Source organism: Pongo abelii, chromosome 4, assembly GCF_028885655.2.
Source record: "Pongo abelii isolate AG06213 chromosome 4, NHGRI_mPonAbe1-v2.0_pri, whole genome shotgun sequence".
NCBI classification, from domain to species: Eukaryota; Metazoa; Chordata; class Mammalia; order Primates; family Hominidae; genus Pongo; species Pongo abelii.
The window spans coordinates 108,701,896-108,729,315 of NC_071989.2; the positions used below are offsets into that span (position 1 = coordinate 108,701,896).

At 33.5% G+C, this 27,420-nt stretch overlaps 1 protein-coding gene across 1 annotated transcript in view; it reads right to left on the minus strand.

Annotated features, from left to right (window-relative positions):
* Positions 1-27,420, minus strand: part of ST8SIA4 (ST8 alpha-N-acetyl-neuraminide alpha-2,8-sialyltransferase 4) — a 97,742-nt gene that overhangs the window by 65,133 nt on the left and 5,189 nt on the right. The window contains 2 exon segments of the mRNA XM_002815763.4: positions 15,600-15,857; positions 24,942-25,073. Coding sequence (XP_002815809.3) covers positions 15,600-15,857; positions 24,942-25,073 — 390 coding nt within the window.

Genomic DNA, 27,420 nt, shown 5'->3' on the forward strand with positions numbered 1-27,420 from the left:
ATAAAGAGCTGTACCTCTCATCACAATTTATATTGCATATTTCATGTGTAGTTTTAAGTTAAATTTTAAACATCATAATTAGAACAACATATAAATCATATTTCTACATGTAACATAAATTTTGCATTTGAAATCAATAAATAAAAATCACTTAATTAGTTTTATACAAATTATAAAATCTCATAGATCAAAAACATGAATAAGGTATTAAGCAAAAGTACTGGAGAAAATGTGTGTAGCAAATATTAGATAAGCAATGTTACTATTCCTAAACTGTAAGTGGTTACTCGTTTTAGTAGTAATTTTTAAAAAATCATTCTAGTGCCCTAGACTTGGCTGTCTATCATGAACTTAGTTGTTTGCTATTTGCTGTTTTAGTTAAGGAAATACATATCCTCTGTGAGAGTAGAAGGATAAAGTCTTAAGGCCATTCATTGTGAACATTAGAAAAAATAAGATATTTTTTTTCTGTTCCAGAAAAGTCTATTTTGTTATAAAAGAGTTAGCATTCAAAGAAGGTCAAGAAGGTGATTTAAAGCTTGCTGTAAATTATCCATCAGTGGAGAATAAAAAATTGATTGAGTTATAAAAATGCATTGTACCAGCCAGTCAATTCCTCCATCCTTTTTCTTTGGGAAAAATATCATATCTACATTTAGGAATATAGATCATCATCAAATAATATATCTTTACCATATTACTTTAGTTTTCTGAAGACATATATATCTTCACTACATTTATATCTAATTTTACATACTCAGATTTTGTAGACACTCCTGAGTGATATTGCTTTGTTTTTTACATCACATTGTCTAATATATTATTCAGTGTCAGTTTTATCCAGTTATTGAGTGTCAACTTTACATATGTTTGATAAATTTGGGGAAAGTTCCTCTTCTTATTCATATCAGACGATAATAATTTGCGTCTCTAGTCAACAGGCTTCCCTTTTAGCCATGGCTGTTAGAAAATGCAGTGCCAATTTTAAGTTTTACCTATGACAATTAACTCAAACAAGATGTCCTTTAACATCACTCATTATGAGTTTTGTTTTACAATTTGTGCTTCTCTTTACTATGCTCTCATCTGATAAGTGAGAAAATCACTCTGCTGTTAATAGTCCTATTATTATTGACCTCACTGAGCAGTGAAAATAGTGATGGTTGTCTAATATTACATTTATAGTAATTAATAGGAACCCAGGTTTTCTGATCCCTAATCTTTAGAACATTTCACTGTATCACTCTTCATAGTTCTGTATTTTCTTGTAAAGGTTTAAATTCTCTTTATATATGACTTCTCTTATGTACTAATTTTGAAATTCAGGGTGTCAAAAATTCTGACAGCAGATACATGAATACAAACCAAAATTTTCTCAACTCCTACATTAATTTTCTCATTCATTTATCCATTCAATAAATAAATTCTATATACCTCAATGTATCAGGTTTTTATTGGAAGTTACATTCTTTTTTAAAAAAATCTTATTCACTCTTTATCATTTTTTGTTTATAAATGACATAATAATCCTATATATTTATGGGATACAGCACGTATAGATTATATAATGATCAAATCAAGGTAATTACCATATTCATCACTTTAAACATTTTTTTCATTTCTTTCTGGTGATAACATTGAAAATTTTTTTCTTGTACCTATCTTGAAATATACAATACATTGCAACTTTCTATAGTCATCCTATTGTGTCACAGACACCAGAATTTATCCTTTTTGTCTCATAGGATTTAGCTGTGTCCCAACCCAAATCTCATCTTGAATTGTAGTTCTCATAACCCTCAAGTGTCATGAGAGGGACCAGACAGAGATAATTGATTCATGGAGGGAGTTTCCTCCATCCTGTTCTTGTGATAGTGAGTGACTTCTCAAGAGATCTGATGGTTTCATAAGGGGCTTCCCCTTTGCTGGGCACTCATTCTCTTTCCTGCCACCCTGTGAAGAGGTGCTTTCCACCATTATTGTAAGTTTCCTGAGGCCTTCCCAGCTATATGGAATTGTGAGTCAAGCCTCTTTTCTTTATAAATTACCCAGTCTTCGATATTTATTTATTAGCAATGTAAGAATGGACTAAACTGTCTAACTGTAATTTTGTACCTGTTGACCAACCTCAGTGTACCAATCTTGGTGCTAGGTCCTAAAGATATGGGCTGAAAAAAAAAAAAAATCAGACATAGTGGGAGCTCCAGCGTGCCTAGGGTATATTGTTTAGGCCAGCACATCTCAAGCCTTAATGCACGTAAGAATCACCTGGACACTGTAATCAAATGAACATTCTGACTCAGCAGACCAGGTGCAAGTTCTGACATTCTGTAGTTCTAACAAGCTTCCAGGTGATAATGCTGGTCATCTAAGACCACACTTTGAGTAGCAAATATTTACTTACATAAATACGTACACATGTAAGTGGCCCTCTTAATTGATTCTTATTGCTGTTTTTGATTTATAAGGAAAAAAATATACACCAAGAGGAAATTAGGAGGAAAGCAGTCAAGGAGAGAAAAAGCTGCAGGTCAGGGACTGAAGATGTTGGTTAAGAAATTAAAAAGGAGTAAATAGAAGATAGTGATTTAAGCTAGAGGGAAGATGAGGAGAAGATAGAATGGAGAAAAGGTCAGTAGAAAGAAATAAGTAAATAAACTTAAGTTAGAAATTCCAACTAATTAGCCAAAAGTGACAAAAGAAAGTGTTTTGTAGCTCTTAGTTGATTTCTGACTCACTATCTCTAGAAGACTCACTATCTCTAGTATCTTTGTTTAAACAAAGTAAGTAGTGGTATTTGATGGTTAAACAATATTAGGTGCCAATTGCAATTGTTAATCATTGCCTCCCTCAGAGTCCACCATATAATGCCAAAGACAGTGCAGGGCCAGATCTTCTTGTTACCAAGGGGAAACAAGATTTCTTTTCTATGAGGAACCGGTACTGAAGTGCTGCTTGAGAGTTTCTACAATCCCCAGCCAGCCCAGAGAAAGGAAATAATTTACCACCGCTTTTCCAACAAAGGTGGGGAAGAGGAGACTAGGAGCGATGGAATGAGACTTTGCTCTCTGCCATCACTCAAAATCACTATTAGGAAATATATGAATATTTTTTATTGAAAACCACTGTTGTGAAATTATTGAGTATAGCTAGCACAAATATTAGAATATGCTTTTTTGTAGATACTTATGAGAGTAGATTATGTAAAAGCTTGAAAGATAACTACAGAAAATTTAAAAGCACTTTAAGGATTGCTTTGCAGAATTCAAAACAATTTTCACAACCAACAAATTAAATTCCTTAATGTAATATATACACTATTACATTAACTTCAGAAGTACTCAAAGAGAAAGAACCTAAGAAAGGTTTCGAAAGACACTTTATACAGATTGTATGAGGGAATCTTTCTAAACCTGTTTTCCTTTACCTATGGTGATATATAAATGATATATGCAATCTTTCAAACTCTCAATTCTTGAAATTTTACAGCACATTTTTTGACAAATAAGCATAAATGGTGGGGGTAAATTTGAGGCAAGGATTTTGTAGGAGCAATACTATCACTCTGTGGTATCTACAATAGGTAAGTTGTAAAACTCCAGGTAGAGAGAAAGAATACATATATTAATCTCAGTTTGTAAATTAGAAAACTAAATATGGAAAAGCTAAAAACTTCATCCAATATCACCTACAATAAACTCTGATTGGACTCTTGGACTATATCTGGAGTGATGCTTTTCAGTGCAGCACAGCATCGATTTGATTCATATTTTTATGTCCTCTCTCTGTGCCTTTTCCTCTCTCTCCCTCTCCTTTTCACCTCTCCCCTCTCTATATTTCTCTGCCTGTCATCTCTTTTTTCTTCCGTTTTTTGAGACAGGGTCTTGCTCTTGTTCTTGCTCTTTTATGCAGGCTCGAGTCTAGTGATACCATCATGGCTCACTGCAGCCTCAACCTCCCAGGGTCAAGTGATCCTCTCACCTCAGTCTCCTGAGTAGCTAGGACTATGGGCACACATCACTAAATCTGGCTAATTTTTTAATTTTTATAGAGATGGAGTTTCATCATGTTGCCCAGGCTGGTCTCAAATTCCTGGAATCAAGCAATCTTCCCACCTAGGCCTCACAAAGTGCTGGGATAACAGGTATGAGCCACTGTGCCCAGCTTCTATCTGTCATCTCTGTTTATCATCTATCTCTACGTTTACATGATATTTAGCACATCAAACAATCCAAGTGCAAAATTTAAAAAATAGTATCAATTGGACAATTTTTCTAATGTTTACTAGCTTTTATTTAACTTAATAAAGAGCCTACTCTTATCATTATTCCATTTTATGTGGCATTAAAAAGGGTTATGTAAGTTAAATTCAGCTCAGATATGGTACTAGACAATCCCATGAACTGTATGTAAAGTCTAAAAGTGGGTCAAAGTATTCTACAATACACGTATGGTAGAGACCGCCATGGTTTTAGTCAGTTGAATATTTTTCAGCCCCTAATGATGGTGACTGAATCTGTTAATAGTTTATTATATAAGGTGTGTAGATGTTGGCGGTGTTCTGGTTGGTGTAGAGCAGAATGTTAGATAGCTTACGGCACTTAAATAAAACTTTAAAGTGACCAATGATATCTTCTTAAAATTTATTATGTGTGATATCTAAGATTAGTGACCTAATTAGTTATCCTGACATATCTCAAAGACTTCAGATAAAGTTCTGAGTGGGAACACCTCATTCAGCATTGGAAGCATACCTTAATTTCTCTTTCAAACATTCTATTAGTCCCTCTGCATTATTGGAAATAATAAAACTGGCCTTAGACAAATATTTTAAATGTGCTATGTGTCTTTGGAGACTCTGAATTGTAGTGATTATTCCTCACCCCACACAGCACCAGTTGTCCTTTAAGAATGAATGTAGATGTTTATTTCTGTAATTGGGCACTGTAATTGGGCTCTTGGTTGGTACTCGTGAAAGTTTATTGTATAAATAAAATAATGTAACAAGTGTTAGTGCCTTTGATAAAATAAACAATGTTTATCTTTTAACAGTTAATTTTGTCTTTAAATGTTTACAAGAAAAATATAAAGCCAATGTATTTCAGTTGATAGAATTTTCATTAATGTGGACTCTCGTTGAGACAAATTTTAGGGAACTAGTTCTAGAGGTTCCCAAATTTACTAATGTTAAAAGTAGTGGTATCAAGTAGTGTTTTAGTGTTTTACAATTTTAAAATCACATATATTTTACCTTCTTCTGCACACATCATTGCTATTGATGTTAGAAGTGTAGCTTTAGTCAACTGAATATTTGCAATTTCTCTTTTATTAGCTAATAAAACAAAGACGTAAAGCCTAAAACTATACTCCTCTGTATTTAACAATACCAGAAATACAGATGTTATCTGAAGGATAAAATAAATTATCCCAGAGATGAAAAAGAGAATATGACAGATTGAATTATATATGTAACTGAACATTCTTTCATACAGAATCTCATAGAGGAAAATCATTTTCTGCAGTTTTAAGGTAGCGCATCAAGAGTATTCAGAATTCCTATCAATCTTTGAAGAGATATGTCTAAGGAATAATACCAAAACAATATTTTCTCTTATGCTTCCATTTGCTTTTTTTCCTCAAGCAGGTGAGAAATAGTATATAAATGGCATATCAATGCCTAACGAAATTTGTCAAAATTTTGCTTGTCTGTAATCATATGACAAAATCTTAATATTACAAGGACATTATCATTTTTTGTAAACCTTTCTTATCAGAGGGTACTGCAGGACAAGAAGTAAGATATCTTTAACCTAGTCAATGACTGGCTTCCTTTGTTTTTCTATCTTAGCCAATCTTCTTTCCTTGAAACATGACATTTGCTATATAAGGAATCTCGTAAAAATACTGGGCATTTTTAGGGTTGCACATATAAAAACATTGATCACAGTGTATTTAAAATTCTTACTTAAATTAGGGTTTTAGACATTTTTGTTAAGAAATAAGAATTTTAATCTTATCATTATTTTTCTGTTATTTAGGGATATATGTACATGAGACCTAAATTTTAGAAATCAGTTTGATATTGAGTCACTCAGTAAGAAATGAAAATTGAGCTTTAATTTATTTTCTTATTTTTATCTGTTTTTTTTTAACTTTAAGCATCATGTAATGATATTGACCAGGACTCTCTTTTTTTGAAATACCCCACTAAAACCATTATTTAACGTAATTGATTAATGAATGATACAAACAGCCACTAAAAGAGAATCTTGGTTTATAAAGTTAGAGGTCAACTTGAGTATAATACCTGGGTAAATCTTATCCTTAAGGAGTTACTGTACTAATTAGTACTCACTGCAAGTAAACCAGGTATAATTTATCTCTCTCTCTCTCTCTCACCAAATTTACTATGTTAAATGAAAAGTGAGAAACAAACAACTGGAAACACAGACTATAAAACCAACCATCCAACGAATCAATCGTACCTACAGCTATGCAGATATATACACATCTCCAGGATAATAAAAAATTCTAGGGATTCTAAAAATTATTACTGAAATTTTGTGATAATTTTAACCAGTTCAATGTGGCTAGGAAACTATTTCAAGAAAGAATAATGAGGATTGATTAAATTTGAAGCAAAAATTCTCTGGACCTTCTAAAGTAGAGGAGACACATTTGCAATAACAAAGGGCTACACATACACTTGAGGAAGTAAATGCATTTGTTACACAAATAATGAATCAGAAGGCAAGAAGAAGAACAAGAGTTGTAAGGAAGAATGAAACTCTGGTATGACAATAGGTCATTGAAGATCTCGTGTCCACAATGAAGTGACTGGTTTGTTTATGTTCATAATTCAGACTAGAATTTTGTATTTTCAAGGGTTGTTACAAATCTAAGAATGTTAACAGGTAGCACAATATGACCTTCAAAATAGAAAATAGATATCCTCCTAAGGGAAAAGGTAGTACCAGAAGAAAAAAATCCAAAGTCTATTGGTTGAACACTTACACGTGATTATGGAGAGCTTCTATTATTAAAATTATTACCAAAATTGTCTTTGATTTTTGTTTCATATACTCTATATTTAAATTACTTATGGTCACACTCTCCACCTATCAATTACAAATTGGTATTTGTGAGCTGAAATTAACTTTTGTCTTTGGGAAAATGGTTTGGCATTGGATTCTGTTTTACTCCTCCATCTTTACTACCCTTCAAATAATGATTTGATTTCAGAGATTCAAATGACTATTAATTAACCTTTGAAAAGGATCTAATTTATAGGGAGTTTAGGCACTGGGAGAGTTTGGTTCATCATTAATATTGCCAGACATAGAACCTCATTTTTCAGCTTGATGGTTTGAAGGATATATTCTTAGGAGTGGCCTAATTAATAAAATGAGAAGAATGAGGTCACATGCCTCTTCACAAGAAGTGACAGTCTTTATTCAGAAGTGACAAATATATATATATTTTTTTATGGAGTTTCGCTCTTGTTGCCTAGGCTGGAGTACAATGGAGCGATCTCTGATCACCGCAACCTTGGCCTCCCAGGTTCAAGAGATTCTCCTGCCTCAGCTTTCCGAGTAGCTAAGATTACAGGCATGCACCACCACGCCTGGCTAATTTTGTATGTTCAGTAGAGATGGGGTTTCTCCGTGTTGGTCAGGCTGGTCTCGAACTCCCGACCTCTGGTGATCCACCTCCCTCAGCCTCTCAAAGTGCTGGGATTACAAGCATGAGCCACTGTGCTGGGCTGCAAAGTTTTTATTCCCAGGCATTACTTTTGCTCATTTTTTTGTTTGTAATGATGACTCAAGTGCTAATTGAACCTTGATACAACCACCAACTACTTAATAATAACCAACTATCAGTGTTTTGCTTATTGCTTCCTACAATAAAGGAATATATTTTTCAGCTCATAGGTACTGAGAAAAGTTTTCAAGTATCTCCACAATTAAACACTGTAGAATACAGTAAGTGATCACATACAATTTCATAACAAAATGATAAAATTACACTCAAAGGAATGAATTTCTCAACTAGCTATTAAGTAACAAAAGATGATTTTTCTGTAGATATTGTTTCTAAAATGTAGATACTTTCTAAAATGTTCATTAGAAAATCTGATTTTTTGTGGTAAATCAGAAATTTTGTTGTAGAATGTTGTAGATTATATTATGTGGTAGGCAGTACCACATGTTTTGCTTGGTGAGATGGTGAGACAAAATGCAAACAACAGATGCCAAATCTATAATCCCTTACCGCATGAAAGGCAGTAGAGCCCTAGCAAATAATTTAATCTACAACATTCTAACTTCTATTTTTGGAAAGTAGTAAAAATATAGAACAAATCAAAAATGATCAAGGTGATAATTTTTGTGCCTTCATTAAGATGCTTATCTTTACCTTTCTATACTTCTTGGTAAGTCCAGAATACAATTATGAACTTGAATTGGTCACTATTTCGTTCTTATTAAGTAATCTTTTTAAATAGTCATAGCTGCTAAAATATCAAGAGACTCCTAAACTCCTAGTCCTAAGTGTACTCTGCCATTTACAAATTTTCAAGCACAAATCAGTAAATTCTGTGGCTATTCAACTCATTTCTACATTGCAAATTTATAGAGAAAGGTTTAGACATTTTTCTTGAAAGTTAAGCTCATAAAAATTTGAATTTATAGAGCCCAATATATTTGCTTTTAATTTTATTATCATCTTTAAATATAATATAAAGGAATGTTTTACCTGTAAAGAAATAATATAGATGTTGTGTCTTTAAAGGAATAATATAATAGAGATGATGATAGTTTAGAAAAAAAATCTAGTTACCAAAAGATTTCAGATGTGCATGTAAAGTAGCCTCTACCCTACAACATTTCTCTAGGTTGTAAGACACTGAGTTTATGTAAATTCAACTTCATGCAAATTGTTTCATAAGATACATTCTATAAATTTGGAATTATAGACTATATACTGTAAGTTTAAAAATATGTTAATACAAGAAAATGAAGAGGCACACAAAGCAGAGATCTTCATGTTTTGCTTGGTGAGTTAGTGGGCTAAAAGGCAAACAACAGATGCCAAATATATATTTCTCCATGAAAGACACAGTAAGATAGCTTCTGCATTTACTGTAGGAAGAATTTGCATCCTGCTCTGAAACTTGGTCACCTAAGGTTTTAGAGGAGATGATGACTAGATGAGCTGTAGTTTTGGAGGAGATGATGTGACAGCCACTCATCCCAGACAACCAAGTACATTATTATGGTATTATTGAAGTTTGTATAAGGGATTATCATTCATGCAAGGTGGGATGGATGATAGAAGACCATGATAGAACACTTTTCTCCCTCCTTGCCCTCCCTCTTTCCTTTACTTTCTTCCTCTTTTCCTCCCTTTTTCCTTTTCTTTCTTACTACATGCCTTCTTGCTTACCTCTAGCAAATATTTATACAATATATAAATATGTCAGACTCTTTACTAGGGTCTGAGATTAAAAAAGGGATAAATGCAGGCAAAGCTTGTCTTGCATATTCCAGTTGTAAAGATAAACAATAAAGAAATAAACATACAATGCAAAAATAAATACATAAATGGAAGGGTAAAGAGATAGTGACAGATGGTGACAGTGGTAGGGGGTGTTTCTGATATTACAGTCAGAGAAGACTTGCAGAGGATATTCTGTACAAGCATAGACCCTCATCCTTTCCCCAAATAAGGGGTAAAACCACCCATAGGTATGTGGGTAAGAGGGTTTCAGGGAAAATGACTGGCAGGCACATAGTCTGTCCCTGAAGCTTCAGATTACCACATTTATTGTTACTGGCAAGATATTAGTATTTTATAGAGTGCAGTAAGAAGCTGCTTTATGATGAAGAGAGACTTTGGCTTTGGGAACAGGGAGCAAGAATGCAACCTGGCACATCAGTTAAGGAACTATTGTAGAGTTCTAATTAAGAGACGATGTTGGCTTTTACCAGGGTGACAGCAGTGGATGTCATGATAAATCATTTGACTCCTGATATTTTTTGAAGGTAATATCTATAGAATTTGCTGATTAATTGGTGATATAATGCTAAGAAGAAAAAGGGGTCAAGGCACTTTTATGGCAATTTCAATTTTCTCATTCATATTTACCATAAAATAATTAAATAAGATATTTGTATGTGCCTGTGGGTGTGTATATGAATCTGACACTCTAAGACATAGTTATCTGAGTTAGATATACATAAAACACATATATCTACATTCACTAAATTTCTACATTATAGTGAATTAAGTGTCAACTCCCCATATATATGCTTTTCAAAGATGCAGATTCTTTCTCCACTCTAAAATTTCTGATTTTGTATGCAGGTAATACTCATGTAGGAAATTCACCAACAGTGGGAGGTAGACTGAAGTAGGTTGTAGATTTACAGAAATGTGTTTGAAAAATCCATGGTGATGTTCCAAAGTCAAAAATACAAATTAAAACTCCAGCAAGCCTATCTTGTGTTTAAGTTTATAAACTCTGTTTGAATTGTCAAAGAACTCTTTTATTGCAAAGTATAGAGATAAGTCTACTTTGAAATGAGAAAGTTAGTATTTTGTGTGGCATATATTCTTATATAATAACTCTCATTTTAGTTCATCTGAGGTCATCCGTTCTCTGAGAAGAGAAAGTGCCTGGAAACTACCAATAAGAGAAAATTCTAGTTTGTTAACTATGTCAACATTATTCTCAAAGCTTTAAAAGTATTTTTTTCACACTACTTAATATTACTAGTTATCTAGGCAAGGAATTTTATCTTTTTAAGTTTGGATGTATATATATATATATATAATAGAATACTCATGAAATCTAAAAGAAAGTAAAGCACACATTGCACACAGAAAAAGTATAAGGTCAAAATACAACTATTGACTCAATGAGGTTCTCACTTGATATAGTTTAGCTGGGTCCCCACCCAAATCTCATCTTGAATTGTATTCCCATAATTCCCACGTATTGTTGGAGGGCCCTGGTGGTAGATAATTTGAATCATGAGGGTGGTTTCACCCATAGTGTTCTCCTGGTAGTGAATAAGTCTCATGAGATCTGATGGTTTTATGTAGGGTTTCCGCTTTTGCATCTTCCCCAGTTTCTCTTGCCACCGCCATGTAAGAAGGGCCTTTCGCCTCCCGCCGTAATTCTGAGGCCTCTCCAGCCATGTGGAATTGTAAGTCCAATTAAACCTCTTTTTCTTCCCAGTCTCGGGCATGTCTTTATCAGCAGCTGAATACAAACTAATACAGTAAATTAGTACCAGTAGAGTGGGGTGTTGCTGAAAAGATACTCAAAAATGTGAAAGCGACTTTGGAACTGTGTAACAGGCAGAGGTTGGAACAGTTTGGAGGGCTCAGAACAAGACAGGAAAATGTGGGAAAGTTTGGAACTTCCTAGAGACTTGTTGAATGGCATTGACCAAAAGCCTGATAGCAATATGGATAATAAGGTCCAGGCTGAGGTGGTCTCAGATGGAGATGAGGAACTTGTTGGGAACTGGAGCAAAGGTGACTCTTTTTATGTTTTAGCAAAAAGACTGGTGGCATTTTGCCCCTGCCCTAGAGATTGGTGGAACTTTGAACTTGAGAGAGATGATTTAGGGTATCTAGCAGAAGAAATTTCTAAGCAGTAAAGCATTCAAGATGTGACTTGGGTGCTGTTAAAGGCACTCACTTTTAGAAGGGAAACTGAATAAAATAAAAGTTTGGAAAATTTGCAGCCTGACAATGTGATAGAAAATAAAAACCTATTTTCTGGGGAGAAATTCAAGCTGGCTGCACAATTTTTCATAAGTAACAAGGAGCAGAATGTTAATCCCTAAGACAATGGGGAAAATGTCTCCAAGGCATGTCAGAGGTCTTTATGGCAGCCCCTCCCATCACAGACCTGGAGACCTAGGAGAAAATGTTTTCACCGGCTGGGCCCAGGATCCCTGTGTGCAGCCTAGGGACTTGGTGCACTGCATCCCAGCTGCTCCAGCCATGGCTGAAAGGGGCCAATGTAGAACTCAGTCTGTGGCTTCAGAGGGTGTAAGCCCGAAGCCTTTGCAGCTCCCATTTGGTGTTGAGCCTGTGAGTGCACAGAACTCAAGAACTGGGGTTTGGGAACCTCTGCCTAGACTTCTGAAGATGTATGGAAATGCTTGGATGCCTAGGCAGAAGTTTGCTGCAGGGGCGGAGGGCTCACAGATAACCTCTGCAAGGGCAGTGTAGAAGGGAAATGTGAGGTTGGAGCTCCCCACCCCGCCACAATCCCTACTAGGGCACCGCCTAGTGGAACTGTGAGAAGAGGGCCACCATCCTTCAGACCCCAGAATGGTAAATCCACAGACAGCTTGCACCGTTTGTCTGGAAAAGCCGCACTCAATGCTAGCGCGTGAAAGAAACTGGACAGAAGACTGTATCTTGCAAAGCCACAGAGGCGGAGCTGCCCAAGACCATGGGAACCCACCTCTTGCATCAGCGTGACCTACACATGAGACCTGGCATCAAAGGAGATCATTTTGGAGCTTTAAAATTTGACTGCCTCACTGGATTTTAGACTAGCACAGGCCCTCTAAACTTTTTGTTTTGGCCAATTTCTCGCACTTAGAACGGCCGTATTTACCCAATAACTGTACTCCCATTGTATCTAAGAAGTAACTAGCTTGCTTTTGATTTTACAGGCTCATAGGCGGAAGGGAACTTTGGACTGTGGGCTTTGGGGTTAATTCTGAAATGAGTCAAGACTTTGGGGTACTGTTGGGAAGGCATGACTGGTTTTGAAATGTGAGGACATGATATTTGGAGGGGCCAGGGTGGAATGATATGGTTTGGCTGTGTCCTCACCTAAATCTCGTCTCAAATTGTACTCTTTTAATTCCCATGTGTTGTGGGAAGGACCAGTGGGAGATAATTTGAATCATGGGGGCAGTTTCCCCTATACCGTTCTCGTGGTAGTGAATAAGTCTTACGAGATCTGATGGTTTTATCAGGGGTTTCTGCTTTTGCATCTCCCTCATTTTCTCTAGCTGCTGCCATGTAAGAAGTGCTTTTCACCTCCCACCATGATTCTGAAACCTCCCAGCTGTGTGGAACTGTAAGTCCAATTAAACCTCTTTTTCTTCCCAGTCTCAGGTATGCCCTTATCAGCAGCATGAAAATGGACTAATACACCACTTAAGGAAGTGCTAAGGCTATTCTGCTAAAAAATTAGATCTGTTGATTGACAATAGTGGACAAGAAACTAAGAACAGACATTCAAATCCATCTGATACTTAGCAATAAGTTAGATAAAGAATCTAGGAGCCACAAAATATGGAGTAAAAACAGTTAAACCATTTACTGAACACCACTGGAGTTCGGTTACTATAGGAATGATCAAAGAATATTCCAAATTGAAATTGGAGTGCATTAATATATGGCAGATTATAGGGTTTTAAATCTAAAAAGTAGGCATGAAATTAGGTGCCTAAAACATAAAAGGAAGAGAAAGTATATGTTCAATATCAACTTCTAGGCATTTTGCTGGAGTACCACCAGAGTAAATTAGTAGTGGTCTAAATGCCCAGTAGTCCATAGTAGAGCTGTGAAGGCAATACTATCAAGTGGCCAGTTGCTGCTTGGCCAGTGAAAGAGAAATTAGTCTTCAATTTTAGAATACGAGAGGTGTACAGAAAGATTTTTTGGGATCAGAATTTTATTCACAGGTTGACTACATCCCAGAAATCTGGAAACCTATAGGCTTGCCATAGCCAATTGCAGGGAAGTGAGATATATGCAGGCTGTGTAACTTCTAGAAATTGAAGGCAGGAAAAGTGAAAATGAGAGGTGGTAGTATAAAGCAAGGTTGGCCACCAGCCACTCTTGACAGAGAAAGAGTGTCGGAACCTACTTTTATTGGACACACAATTCCATGTGAGATAAGAACTCAGTAGTTTAGGAATTGAAATAATGCAAAATCCCAGTCAATAGAAACTGGAATAACAAGGCCAGATCAGGAAGCAATAAGGAAATGATACAAACTTTGAGGACTACTGCCATCAGACCTCTCTCATTACCCACATGTAAAAGCCATCTTCATTTCAGAGTCACAGGTGGGGCTAAATCTAACAACTTGGCCCCCAGTGTCAAAGTTTAGAGGAACGCAGAAATAAGAAGTCATTTAGACTCTATTTTCCTCCAGTATTATCACCTTTTAAAATTCCCTATTGCGATTGTTGAAATCCTTACATTGCAACAATTTTGATTATGGCTTGACTTTGTTACTTCTTTATTTTACCTGCCTTATGATTTAGTCACATCAGAAATTCTAGAGGCCTTACATTTTTTCACAGCTATACTTCGCATAGACTTCAACATTTGAAGCTCCTGATTTGCACTTCCATTGCCATTCCCTCATCAACTTTTTTACATCCTCTTTCTATACAGTTGTCTTTGTTTGTATCTACTTGTTCACAAGGTTTCTCTTATAGTCTTATAGTCTAATTAGTTTAAAAAGCTAAATTGATTTCACATTAATCTCTGACCCTTCACCCAAGAGAGAAAAGGAAAGATAATAAGGTAAAATGTTTGCAGTTTTATTTGCTATTATGAATTTTCTTCACTTGATAATGCTTGAGTGTGATTTCTCATGACTTTCTTTTAAAAAGTAGTTGCCCATTTATGATCTTAAGACTTTATTTCAAAAATATTCAAAAAATATTCAAAATATTCAAAAATAATGTATTCCAGCGTATCTTCAAGAGACTTTTTTCAACATGCCAACTCAGCATACTTTTCTATCCATCTTTATATTGTACTATTTCATATTTCAATATCCATGTTTCATTCATTTAGCTACTTTTTCTAAGGAACTAAAACAATCCAAAAAAACTGTACAGATATAAAAATTGATCATTAAAAACTGCTTATATTTATGATGTGATTATAATTCCATTTCTACTGTTGAGTTTTTTTCAGTTAATAGGTTAATCAAACACACAATTCATCAAATATCTTTTAACCGTTAATGAAAAACAAACATGCATGCTTAATTATGTTTTAAAAAAACATAAAACTCAAATATACTAACATACACAAATACCACATATAAAGAGAAATTAAAGAAATATGGCTCAGGATATCAAATATAAACTTGCTAAACTATGTTCTTACTATCTCCTAGATAATTATTAATAAAAAGTAACATTAACATAAATCTATATATCATTCCATAGTAATATTCATAATCTTTATACAACAAATAAAATCACACAAAACTAATGAGTATGAAGAAGAGATACTAAGAAAAAAGTTTGTGTGGAATGTTAAATTTAATAAAATTGCCATTTGCCTCCCCCCTCACCAAAAAAAGCTGTGTGAATCTTGTTGCTATGACAAGATCACTTTTTCTTTCAACTATGCAATAATTATAATATTCTATTCCAGGGTAAATGTAATTTAAATGTTACACAGAAAAGGATATCATGGACAAATATTTGTTTGAGCTTTTAGTAATACTTTAAAATTTTCTAACAGTTTCCCATCCCCAAGTAAAATATCTTTGAAAAACTTACAATCTCAAAAAACAGAAGAAAGCTCACCTTATTACAAAATTGTGACTGTCAATCTCCTTTCCACATTCACTGTCTAACAGAATGCCAGAATTTCCAACAACTGCACAGGTCTTAAACCTGCGATTCTTCATTGGTGAAACTTCAGGTAGGAGGCTATGTAGATCATGAGAAATGTTTAGTGTCCGGCGCCTGTCAAGCACATAGTGTATGACATCACCAGGCTTAAAACTGCTCTTGACCACTGAGACATCTCGTTCTGCATCTAAGAAACGAAGTATGTTCTTCCTGTATTTGAAATACAAGCAAAGTTTTACATTACCGTCAGCATATCCAAGAACTGATGGATTTACAAAGTAACATAAGACAAAATACAAATTAGCAAACTATTAATCTTAGATTACCAAATTGGTAAGCTATGAATCTTAGGTGGTGATTAAACCAATGAATTAAGTCGATTCTATAAGAAATAAAATTTTAAAAATCATTTGCACAGATTCTTAATGACTGTATACATAGATATAGTATATACATCTATTTGTGGAGTTATAAAAAGCACTCCAATTATCAAAATATATAGAAAAATTGGTTTATTAAGTAAAACACAGTGGCCATGATTTGACTTTGAATAGTTATTCTGCTAGCTTCAGCCTATTTTGATAGTCATAAATGTTGTTTAATATCATCTAGTTAAGGTGGAGAGAAATAATTTGAGATTGTTTTTGATTGTATCATAGTTAATGCTATTAAAAGGAATGAACTTCTCAAATTTATACATATTTATACATATGATATGTATATTATAATTATCTAAAGAAGAATTAAAACTATAGCAATAGATGTATATGCAACTTTTCCTCTAAGATCAAGAGTCCTGGAAGTAAGATGGATACATCAAAGACAAAATGAGTAGATAGAACATTGGACTGTGTGTGGCAGAAGTAGCTAATTGTTCCTTAGTTTCCTTTCTTCTCTTCTTCCTTCTAATATTTGAATCTTCTAAGTTTTACTTGGGCACATGGATGCTCAGCTAGAATATTTGCAAGTCTCAAAACCCGAGTAGAGCTCAGTTGGGTCATGCAAGTTAGTTTTCTTAATTAAATAGGATAAGAGTGGATCATGTGAGTTTAAGTGAGAAATAAAGAAATTTCCTACTTGTTTGGCCACTAAATTTTAAGGTTACTTTTTTGGTCGATACTTAGCCTAGCCCATACCTAATATATAAATTGATAACAGATTGAGAGGCTACATGAACGTAAATATATGCATATGCTAAGTAGGTAGATGATGGAAAATGATTATTTTATTTATTTATATATATATAGCTGGCTGGAAAACTGATGATCCTTGGCATGATATAGAAAAGCACCTGATACAATTGCTGTCTTCAATAATTTGGGAGTTGTGCCATGCATCTAATAAATATGTTGTTCTTGAATAATTGTTTAAAATGTGTCTGTATGTTGGTTTATGTTAGTTTCTCCTTTTAGCAAGGCACTAGAAGAGGTGAAGTCAGGCACAAAATAGCCAACTAACTTGCATGCTGAGATGAAAGGGAATACATATCTAGCAGTGCCTGTAATCTAAACTGTGTGAGAGTCTATTGATTGGGACCGTTTAAATGTTCCTGTAACCCCAATCAGCAAGAGATACCACTATAAATTGGAGCCATCCCGGCAGCAAAAGGGATATTGCCTTCCCATATAAGACCATAGATTCAAATGACTTAAGGGTAGCTGCCATTAAATTGAGAGGAGGAAAGGATAGGTCAGAGTAATTAGAGGAGAGTTTGAAGGCTTAAGAACAGTGAGCAGAAGAAATCACTGGATGAGGTTATTTACACCTGGAACTAACAAGAAGGGAAGAGTCCGGGACCCTAGTAGGTTTTAAGGAAAAAAAAATACATATATATATATGGCTTTAATATCTGAGCTCTAGAGAAACATGAATCAGCAAAATCTAATGCCTAATATGCATGCTTTACCAGTACAAGTTTTACTAGTATGTGGTCAAGTTATTACCTGATATTCAAAGCAGAGGGTTGTGTTTGACTCAAACTATGAACCCGGCCTACAAAAGTCTGGAATTGTTTGATTCTAGGGGTATCCAACATAATAGGGGATATACAACATAATACCAGCAAAAAGCAATTTGAGAAAATGCTACACCTAGTTTGGAAATTGGATATTATTTACTAAAGTGCTCTTAGTGCAAGCTTGTATTTTCAAAGTAATAAAAACAACGTCATTATTATAACATTTAAGATATGTGGAAAGTTTTCCTCTAGTGCTCTTATTTTTTAAGTTCATCACAATTGGTAAATTTTATTACTGAGAGCAGAATATAACCTCATCCCTTGATTCCATCAACAGAGTAATTCTCTAACTCAGAAGGCATAAGCATGATTAGCAAAGAAGGGAGGAAAGTAACTCAGATCTTTTCTTTTGTTGTCTTTATTTTGATTTGCTCTAAATGTTTTCCAGTTTAATATTTGTTCTAATTAGAAAACCAAGTGATTGATAAACTCTGCTCTGATTTTATAAACAAGAAATATGTCCACCAGCTAGCTGAAAAAATAATGTTATGATCTTTTTCCCCAAATATTCTGAATATCAGGTTCAAAAACAGTAGAATTTGTACAGGAAAGCCTATATAAATACTCTACAAATGAAATCACAAAAATTGATAGAAATACCACTGACACACCATAACAGTTTATCTTAACAAAGTCCAGGTTATATAAGAAGATAATTATATTTTAAATAAGCAACCCTACGGCTTACGCATTATAGAAACTGGAAAAGTGTTTATGTCAAGCACTTAATGATTTTTCACAAAAGTTAACAACTAGCACCAAAATTGTCAATATACAGAAATTTTTGTATATATTTATTGAGTACCACTTATTTGTCTGGTGAATAATTAATATCTGACACCTGTACTTCAACAGAAATTTCTCATTTCCTGTGAAAACGACAAGGCTGGCTCTAAAATAGAGACTACACGGATGTGGTTAAATCATCAAGCTAGATGGTGTTATCGTTTTTCTTTGAATATAATTTAAATGGGTTGCTGTAGATCTATTTGAAGATGTACACTCCCAAGAAGTGGCATGTTTGCAAGCTTGCAGTGAGTAGATTAGCGGTCCTGATTTGAAAAAAGACTCTGTAGCTTGGAAATCCAAAAGGGAAAATCTATTTTATTTGGTCAAAAAAGTTAACACTTACATGCTAGTCAACTAACGTCAAAAGGGACTTTCCAATAACAGCACCTTTGCTGTGTTATAGACGGTTAGTTGCAAAAATAATGTAAAACATGTCTTTTAAGTTCCTGATTATAATTAAACCTCTTTATTTTATTTACTCTTAAGGAAAAATGATTTAAAAAGGGAACTATAAGAGTTAAGCACAGTTTTAAAAGACGTCATATTGTCTAACTCTTAGGAGAAACTAATGCTTAATAAGATAAATAATTACTAAATGCAGATTGTAATTACGTGTTTTTCTAATGTTGTTACAGGCTCAGCAGTATTTTTTTCAATTGAAGCGGTAAAAATAGTAAAAGTGATTTCAAAACAGAAAAGACTACCAACTCACATAGACTAATCAAAATATAAAAACACAAAAAGCTTAGGCAAAACTCAGAATTCGCTATTTTACAAAGTAAAAAGAAAAAGAGGTAAACTTGAGGGACTCTGGGTTTGTTTGTGTGTTTGTTTTTTCTTATTCCTGAACCAAACTTTTAGTTTCTGTTTTAGGTCTTCTACGTACGGAAAATTATCTCAGTTAAGATTCCTTTTATAGGATCCAAGAAAGACTGAAAGTAATTACTATGAGTGAATAATATTATGACTTAATATGACTTAAGTGCTTAATAATTTTTGGAAACAGTAAGAAAAGGTTAGTTTTTTATCTCCTAGTGCAAACAGTTTTTAGATTGTAGATGTAATGACGAATTAAAAGCTTTGTGAATTTGCTAAGTCTAGTTGTTGTTCAGACTATAAATATGAAAAAAAACATTCAAATATAATTAGCTAAATGTCATTGGAAGCATAGAAAACTCCTGTACTTACACTGAACTGAAACAACACCATGTTACCAAGGAGAACATATATGCTTTTGCTAAGAAGACAATTGATAGAAATTTTTAACAGCAGGTCAAACAAAATTATTTCAGAAATGAGAGAGGTAGAAAGAAAACTGGCTTTAATATCTGTGCTCTATCTAGAGAAACATGAATCAACAAAAGCTAATGGTTAATATGCATGCTTTACCAGTACAGGTTTTCCTAGTACGTGGTCAAGTTATTACCCGATATTCAAAGCAAGGGGTTGTGTTTTCTATGCATGACTCAAAAGAACAAACAAACAAACAAAAAAAGACCCTTCACAGGTCTTTAGCTGTCATTTTGTGATCATAATTCAACTTTTGAAACCTCATTAGATAAGCAAACACCTAAATTGAGCAATTATTTTAACGTTAAAGATAACTGAAGGAATCTGAAAATATGTTTCATTTTCAGTGAAACTAAACATCTTAGTCATAAAAACCATTTTTTGTTAGGCAATATCAGCCTTAAACTGAAAGTTTGGTTTGGACTGTTGAACTGACAACAAGTAGAGTTCTACACAGAAACTTTTAACTGAATTTTCAACTAGAACTTCCCTTTCAACATCACCTATCACTTGAAATAGCAACTGCAGAATCCCAGAAAATTAATTTACTAAACATTGTTTAGTAACAAGTTTTCACTTGTGAAATGTTAAATATAGCTAAGCTATCCCCAAGTGCCACTCTTCTCTGTAGGTTTCTTGGCAATAATAAGCACACAGTTGCAACTAAAATTTAATCTAAATGACATTGTTAACTCCATCAGAAAATACTGTGTGACGAATCTTATAGGTGGAATGTATCACAAGTTGAGAAGCAAATTAGGCTATGATACATATGTTAGGAATCAGTTTTTGCAAACTTTAGACACTGACTACAAAAAAAAATCACTGTAAATTAAGTTAGTACTGACCCAGTTCACTACAAGAAAATAAAAAGTAAAACTAAAAAATGCCAAGTGTTTCATTATGCCTACAAAAAATCAGAGAGAACACACATTTTTTATTTGTTTGTTTCAAAAGATTATTTTTGCAAGGCAACTTGTCTTAAAGCTCTGGAAGAATAAAATGTTTAACTGTACCTTGTTTAGGATTTCTAAGTCCTAGCAGTTATGGGAAAGACATCTTAGTGTCAAAAAAAAATCTTAAACACAACAAATGAAAAGGCAAAATTGTCCCACAATACTTGATGAAGAGCATTTTTAGTTTAATTTACACCCTAGAGTGCCATTTGATATTTGGTCCAGAATTTGGTATTGTTGAATGAAAAATGTCTTTTGTTATTTTAGAGCAAAGAGAATCATTTATTCCATAATGATAAATTTTAATAGTATACATTTGGGTACTAAAATATATTCTTAACAAAAAAATTATTTTATAAGGTCCTGCTTCCTCAGTCGGGAGGTCTGGGTTTGAATCTTGACACCGCCACTAATAAGCTTTGTGACCCAAGATTAGCTCTGCTGGTAACTTATTGATCAAAGCAAGTAGAAGATAGTATAAACATTGCATGTAGAAGTTTTTGTAAAGTAAATCTATGTATGCAATAGGAAATTTTTCTTGTAAGTTAAGCATATATAAATTAGCTATTATGTTTAGTTAACCTGCAGGTTTTATGTATTTCAGATTATTGATATATCATGACACTAAGAGCTGAAATATTTTTTCTAATTATGATGTGATAAAGCTATCCTGATGTGTACATTTGTACATTTCTATACATTTATAATTGATGTTTGCACTTTTCGGGGTTTCTAGTCAACATATAAAAACAACAACAAAAAAAGAAAAGAAATAATCCAAATATGGAAAAAAAGTCAAGTTGCAAGTATTGGACATAACTACATAATCTCTTAGTACAATGTTCACAGATTTATTCACAACATATAATGCATCTTAAATGTGTTATTTCTTAGCTTATAATAATAAAGAACAAACTTTTATCAACAATATCAAGGCTTAAAACTAAGATAATTATTTTGAGTGCAAAGTTAGCTGTAGAATGCATAAACTCCATATATTTTGAATCCTCAAAGTACAATGAAGTAACACATGGCACCATCTCTCATAGACAACTGCATAGAAGTACAGTTGTTTGATGAATACATGTGAACCGATTCTTGGTGTGCTTATGACAATAATATAAGGCATATGGGAATGAAGGGATTAGTAATAGGGTTGAAAATCATATCCACAAATGTAAAAAAAATTATCTCAGGAAATGTTTTCACATTTTATTATGTGAACAATTATTAGGAATGTAATAAGAACATTATAAGTTTAATAAGATTTTTAAATTTGAAAGATTTATAATCATAGTTGAATCAGTAAGATAAAAAAATGGTTGGAAATAATGTCTTAATGTTCTCACTAATAAGTGAGAGTTGAACAAAGAGAACACATGGACACAGGAAGGGGACCATCACACACCTGGGCCTGTCGGGCGGTGATGGACAAGGGGAGGGAGAGCATTAGGAGAAATACTTTATGCATGCAGGGCTTAAAACCTAGATGATGGGTTGATAGGTGCAGCAAACCACCATGGCACATATGTACCTGTGTAACAAACCTGCATGCTCTGCACACATCCTGGAACTTAAAGTAAAATAAAAAATAAATAAAAATAAAAATAAACAAAAACTTAAAAGTAGAATTTTGAAAACACTTTTAAAATTTACCCACACCCAATTACTGACCCAAAGTGATATGGAAATTCTTAAATGCCAGAAAAGTGAGGAAGAAAGAAAATAATAACAATAATAATAAAAGATCCATAATTAGTTTCCAATATGTCTTTTAAAAATATTTGCAAAAGCTAAGCCAACAGGCAGATATTTTCATATTCTAAATTTTTTATTACAGGTATCAAACTGATTAATACTCACTAGTCATTTCTGCTATAGCCAATTCTAATTTTTATGAACTCTTTGCACATTGTACAATAATGGTTTTACAAATTATCCTTTCCTTTCAAGGAAGTGACAACTTTGTATGTATTATTCAACATTTGTTCATTGTTTTATTGTTTATTTCTTTAATCTGTTAAGGAGAACCATACAAAAATAGTACTAACATTTCATTCATACTATCAGCTATTATAACTGAAAATAGATCACCCTTAAATACATGAATGCAATGCTCATTGATTTGTAAAATTGTAATATGAATCTTTTGGGTCAATTTATGTTTACTACCCTTCACTTGAATATGTTATTAATAGCAAAATGTATATAGCCTCATGCATATTTATAGTATTTGATTTTTATATAGCTATTAGGAAAGGCATGAACAGATATAATACTTGAACTAGTGTCAATTACTTATTTAATTTACTTACTAGATTTTTTGCTATCTGACACATTATTTAGCATGGCTAGATATAATAATTAAACTATTACAATATTTTATTTTACTTTCTTCCATCAGGTTTCTTTACCAGATCTCTATAGCCTTAATTGGCTCCTTTCTTGCTAAGCCAACCAATTTGAAAGTTATTTTTCTGCTTACAGATCAAATTTTTGCTATTTAATCACCTATCTCTCTCTCTTTCCAATATACCCTCAAGAAATACGAATCTTTCTCCATTCTAAACCAAAGTATATCTGTGTTTATAATCCCACATCATCTCACATCTTGTGACTTTTTCCTCATAATTATCTCATCTCTCACAGGGTTTCTAAATTCAAATATAAGGATGGGGATATGAGACAGAGAAGAATGCACTTGACAAGTATCATGAAAGATGTGAGCTCCAGGTATGAAAATGTCAAACTTAAGAGACCATGAGTAGGGTCAGCTTTAGCCAGCTAAATCTTAGGAAGAGTACAGATTCAGAGTTGTCAAATCTTTCAATTTCTCAAGAGTTTATGGAAATCTGTACTTTTATTTAAAAACCTCCTGGTTTTTAATATTGGCTTTAAGGTTTCTTTTTTCTTTATCCAGTGGAAATAAATTTTGCTTGCTGGCCATATTCTACCCAGAAGTCATTGATTTATGAGCTCTGTCATCAGACTCTACTCATCTATTCATTCTTGTAGGAGGCACATGAATATAGAAAGCTCCCACCAAACTAAAAGCAAACAAACATACACCACTTGACATTGCCATGATTTGATTCCTGTTTCCCTTTCCAGTCAATTTCAAACCTTTAAACCAAAGTAGTAATACTATTCCTACATCGCCCTGATGCCCATATTTTTAAAATTTCCAGATATTCGTTCAAGTAAATTTCAACATGCTGTAATTATCTTTGCTCCAAAACATTGTGTGAAATTTCTGTGCATACTCTAAAGATGAGTGTAATAGACTAATAGACTCTTCCTTCAAATTTCTTATAATCTACATTAAAGGTAGTTATAATCCAAGAAGTGAGTAGGTAGAAACCCAAGAAAATTAATCAGCCCCTTATATCTTAGTCACTAAGCTACACCTATAAAATCTGTGTTAATGCTAACTATTCATTGACTTTTGGATTATTTTATTATATAACGAATGTATTCTTTCACACTTTTAGTGAGTTCTCGTTTACTGAAGTGCTCTGATTCAAATGTACCAACCAATACAGTAATGCAATGTAACTATAAAGAAAAAAAAATCTTCCTGTTTCCTCCATAATTAAGAAGGTATGACCCTACCTTTCTTATTAGTAACAAGTTTATATCAGAAGAAAATTACATACTGGATAAACGTAGGCATGGAGTATGATTTCAAGAGTGGGTTTCAGCTAAAATGACTAGTCTTACAAATAAGAAGTCAGTAATGTAGAAAGCTTATTTTCTGATTTTTATCCAATTTTTAAAACACGAGCCCACACAGAAATACTCATTCACAGGATAAGACTAATTTATTTATAATCGTCAGCACAATAGGAGTGTAATAGGCTCAATTTTCAGCTAGTTGAGAAAACCCAAAAGCAGAATGAAGATTCAATAGGGAAGTTAAAGATAATTCTTAAAATATATGTCCATCCTGAGTAATTGAGTGAAGTATGTTAAATATTAGTACTCTGCTGAATATTTTATTCCATTAGTATAAAGACACTATATTCAAAACTCACATATTCATCCTTAAATCTCTGACCATATAATGATTTCAGTTTTATGGTTTCATATTCTTCAGTGAGCAACATTGAATAGAGCTGGTTCATTCTTTTATTTAAGTATTCACACTTAAACCATAAATCAGGTGTTAAATATAAGTTTGCCAAGCCCAACGTATTTGAGAACATGATGTGAAATTTATTATGCCTTAGTAAAGAAACTCACCTTATCTCTAGGACCAAAGAGGAATTGATTTTCCAACCTTCTACATTGTGCTGGAAGATTGAAGAGCCAGCCTTTCGAATGATTTTATCAGAGCTATTGACAAGTGACCGACTCAAAGACAATTCACCATCTCTGAAACAAAACAAAATTGCCAGCTTTGTGAAAGTAAGAAACATTTTGTGTATACAGCACAGTACATAATTTGAATTAATTACTGGTGATGAATTTTAGATACTTTTTCCCCTACAAGTTAGAAGGAAATATGCAAGCATGACGAAAGGTGTTATGAGGATTAAGTGAATATGACTATCAGGACAAGAATCTACACATAATATTTTTGAAATTAAACAATTTCTGAATAAAAAAAGATCTCTATGGTACTTAAAGAAAAAAATCACCAAATATAAAAACAGAATTACATAATTCAGCAATCTCTCCTCTGGGCATATACCCAAAGGAATTGAAATCAGTATGTCAAAGAGATGCTTGTAGTCCCAAGTTCATTGCATCATTATTCACAATAGCCAAGATATAGAAATAATATAACTGTCCATCAACAGAGGAATAGATAAAGAAAATGTGATATATATACCAATGGAGTACTATTCAGCCCTTAAAAAAAACAAAATCCTGCCATTTGTGCTAACATGAATGAACCTAGAGGACCTTAAGGTAAGTGAGTAAGTCTAAAACATAGAGACAAATACCTTATAATCTCACCTATATATTGATTCTAAAACAGTGGAAATCATAGAAGTAGAGAACAGAATATTGGGAAGAAGGAGTGAATGGGGAATGGGGAGAAATTGGTCAATAGGTACAAAATTTCACATTTAGACGGGAGGAATAAGTTCTGTTGCACAACACAGTGACTATAGTTAATAATATTGTATTGTATATTTTTAAGTAGCTCCAAGAGATTTTAAATGTTCACACTACAAAGAAATGACATGTTTTTGAGGTGATGGATATGCTAATTAGCCTGATCTTATCATTACAAAGTGTATACTTGTGTAGAAACTTCACATTGTATCCTGTAAATATACACAATTATTGTTTGGCAACTAAAATAAGATAAAACAAATAAGCTCTGTTTCCTACTAGTCACTCACTAGCTCTGTTTAGACAACAGAGACAGAATGTTTTGTCAGTGCTCCTCCATCTGTATAATTGTCATTCCTAAGATTGTAATTTCATTTTTACAGAAGGCATATATGCATAATAGAAGGGGCTTCTGTTTTGAAGCAAGAATAACTTGGAACATCAGGTGATCTGGGCATGTTTGTGATTATATGACTTACTTGAGTTCCTAGACCCTATTCTCTTTCTAAGCCACAGTAGTCTTACCTTACCTTGAAAATTACAATAACTTTATGTAATATACAATGGCTTTGTGAGGATCAAGTAAGGCTCTGCATGTAAAAGTAATTTTTCAAAAATTGCATTGATTTCAAAACATCTCAACAATGAGTCAATTCTCTGACAGTTGGTGGAGAGACAGAGATTATAGTAGAGAGAAAACTCATTAAGTAGTCATTATTATTAGTATTTTCTCTTACATTAAAAAAACTACCTCCCTGCAACCAATAGTGTCAAGCTAGTATATCATGTGGCATGGTACTAGCTGAGGTGCTGGTGGGAGTGATGATGCTGGCAGAAACCTATAATAGCATGCATGCCATTAAAATATTTATAGCTGAATAAATTCATTATTCAATAGACCATTTTCTTGTACTTTATAAATGTAAACCTAGACTCAGAAAATCAAAAAGCTACTTCTTACGGGATACCAATAGTAACCATAGCCCTTTGAATATTTGTATTTATTTCTTTATATCACCTTTTACTTCTTAGAATGTCAAAAATATAGTTAAAAAATAACATGACTATTTGCTCCATAACAAAGTCTAAATCTGTGTTTTTTTTATGCAGGCAATCATCTCCTAGTATCAGTGGAAACATTGCCTGTGTAACAGCTATTGGATGAATTCTGTAATTGAAGCCTTATAGTTTGGTATTTTGGTTTGCATTCTTTTTTAAACATGTTAGTTTAAATTTGAAGCAGCTCAAAGCATCATAGGCTGCTACTCCCTGTGAAATTCAGAATTCTATAAAAATTAATATCTTAAACTATCCTACTGATGAAAATGATACGTTTGCATGCCTATGCATGGCAAATAATGATTGCCTTACAGGGAGCATTTAGGATGCCAGAAAACACGGGGTGTGCTTTACTGACCATCGGCCCAGAAGTCAATTTTTATATTATATTTCTAATGATAATAGCTACTTATGAATAAAAATGTGGCTATACACAGAAGCTAATGTTCACACTTTGGGAGATATGACTACATGGTTTCAGGTGCAAACTATCACTATTTCTGGGGATAAGGGATATTTCTAATCATCACCTTATTGATTGATGTATCAGTGTCATCTTTTTCTAACCACAGATTGATATCATTATAATAATTATTTT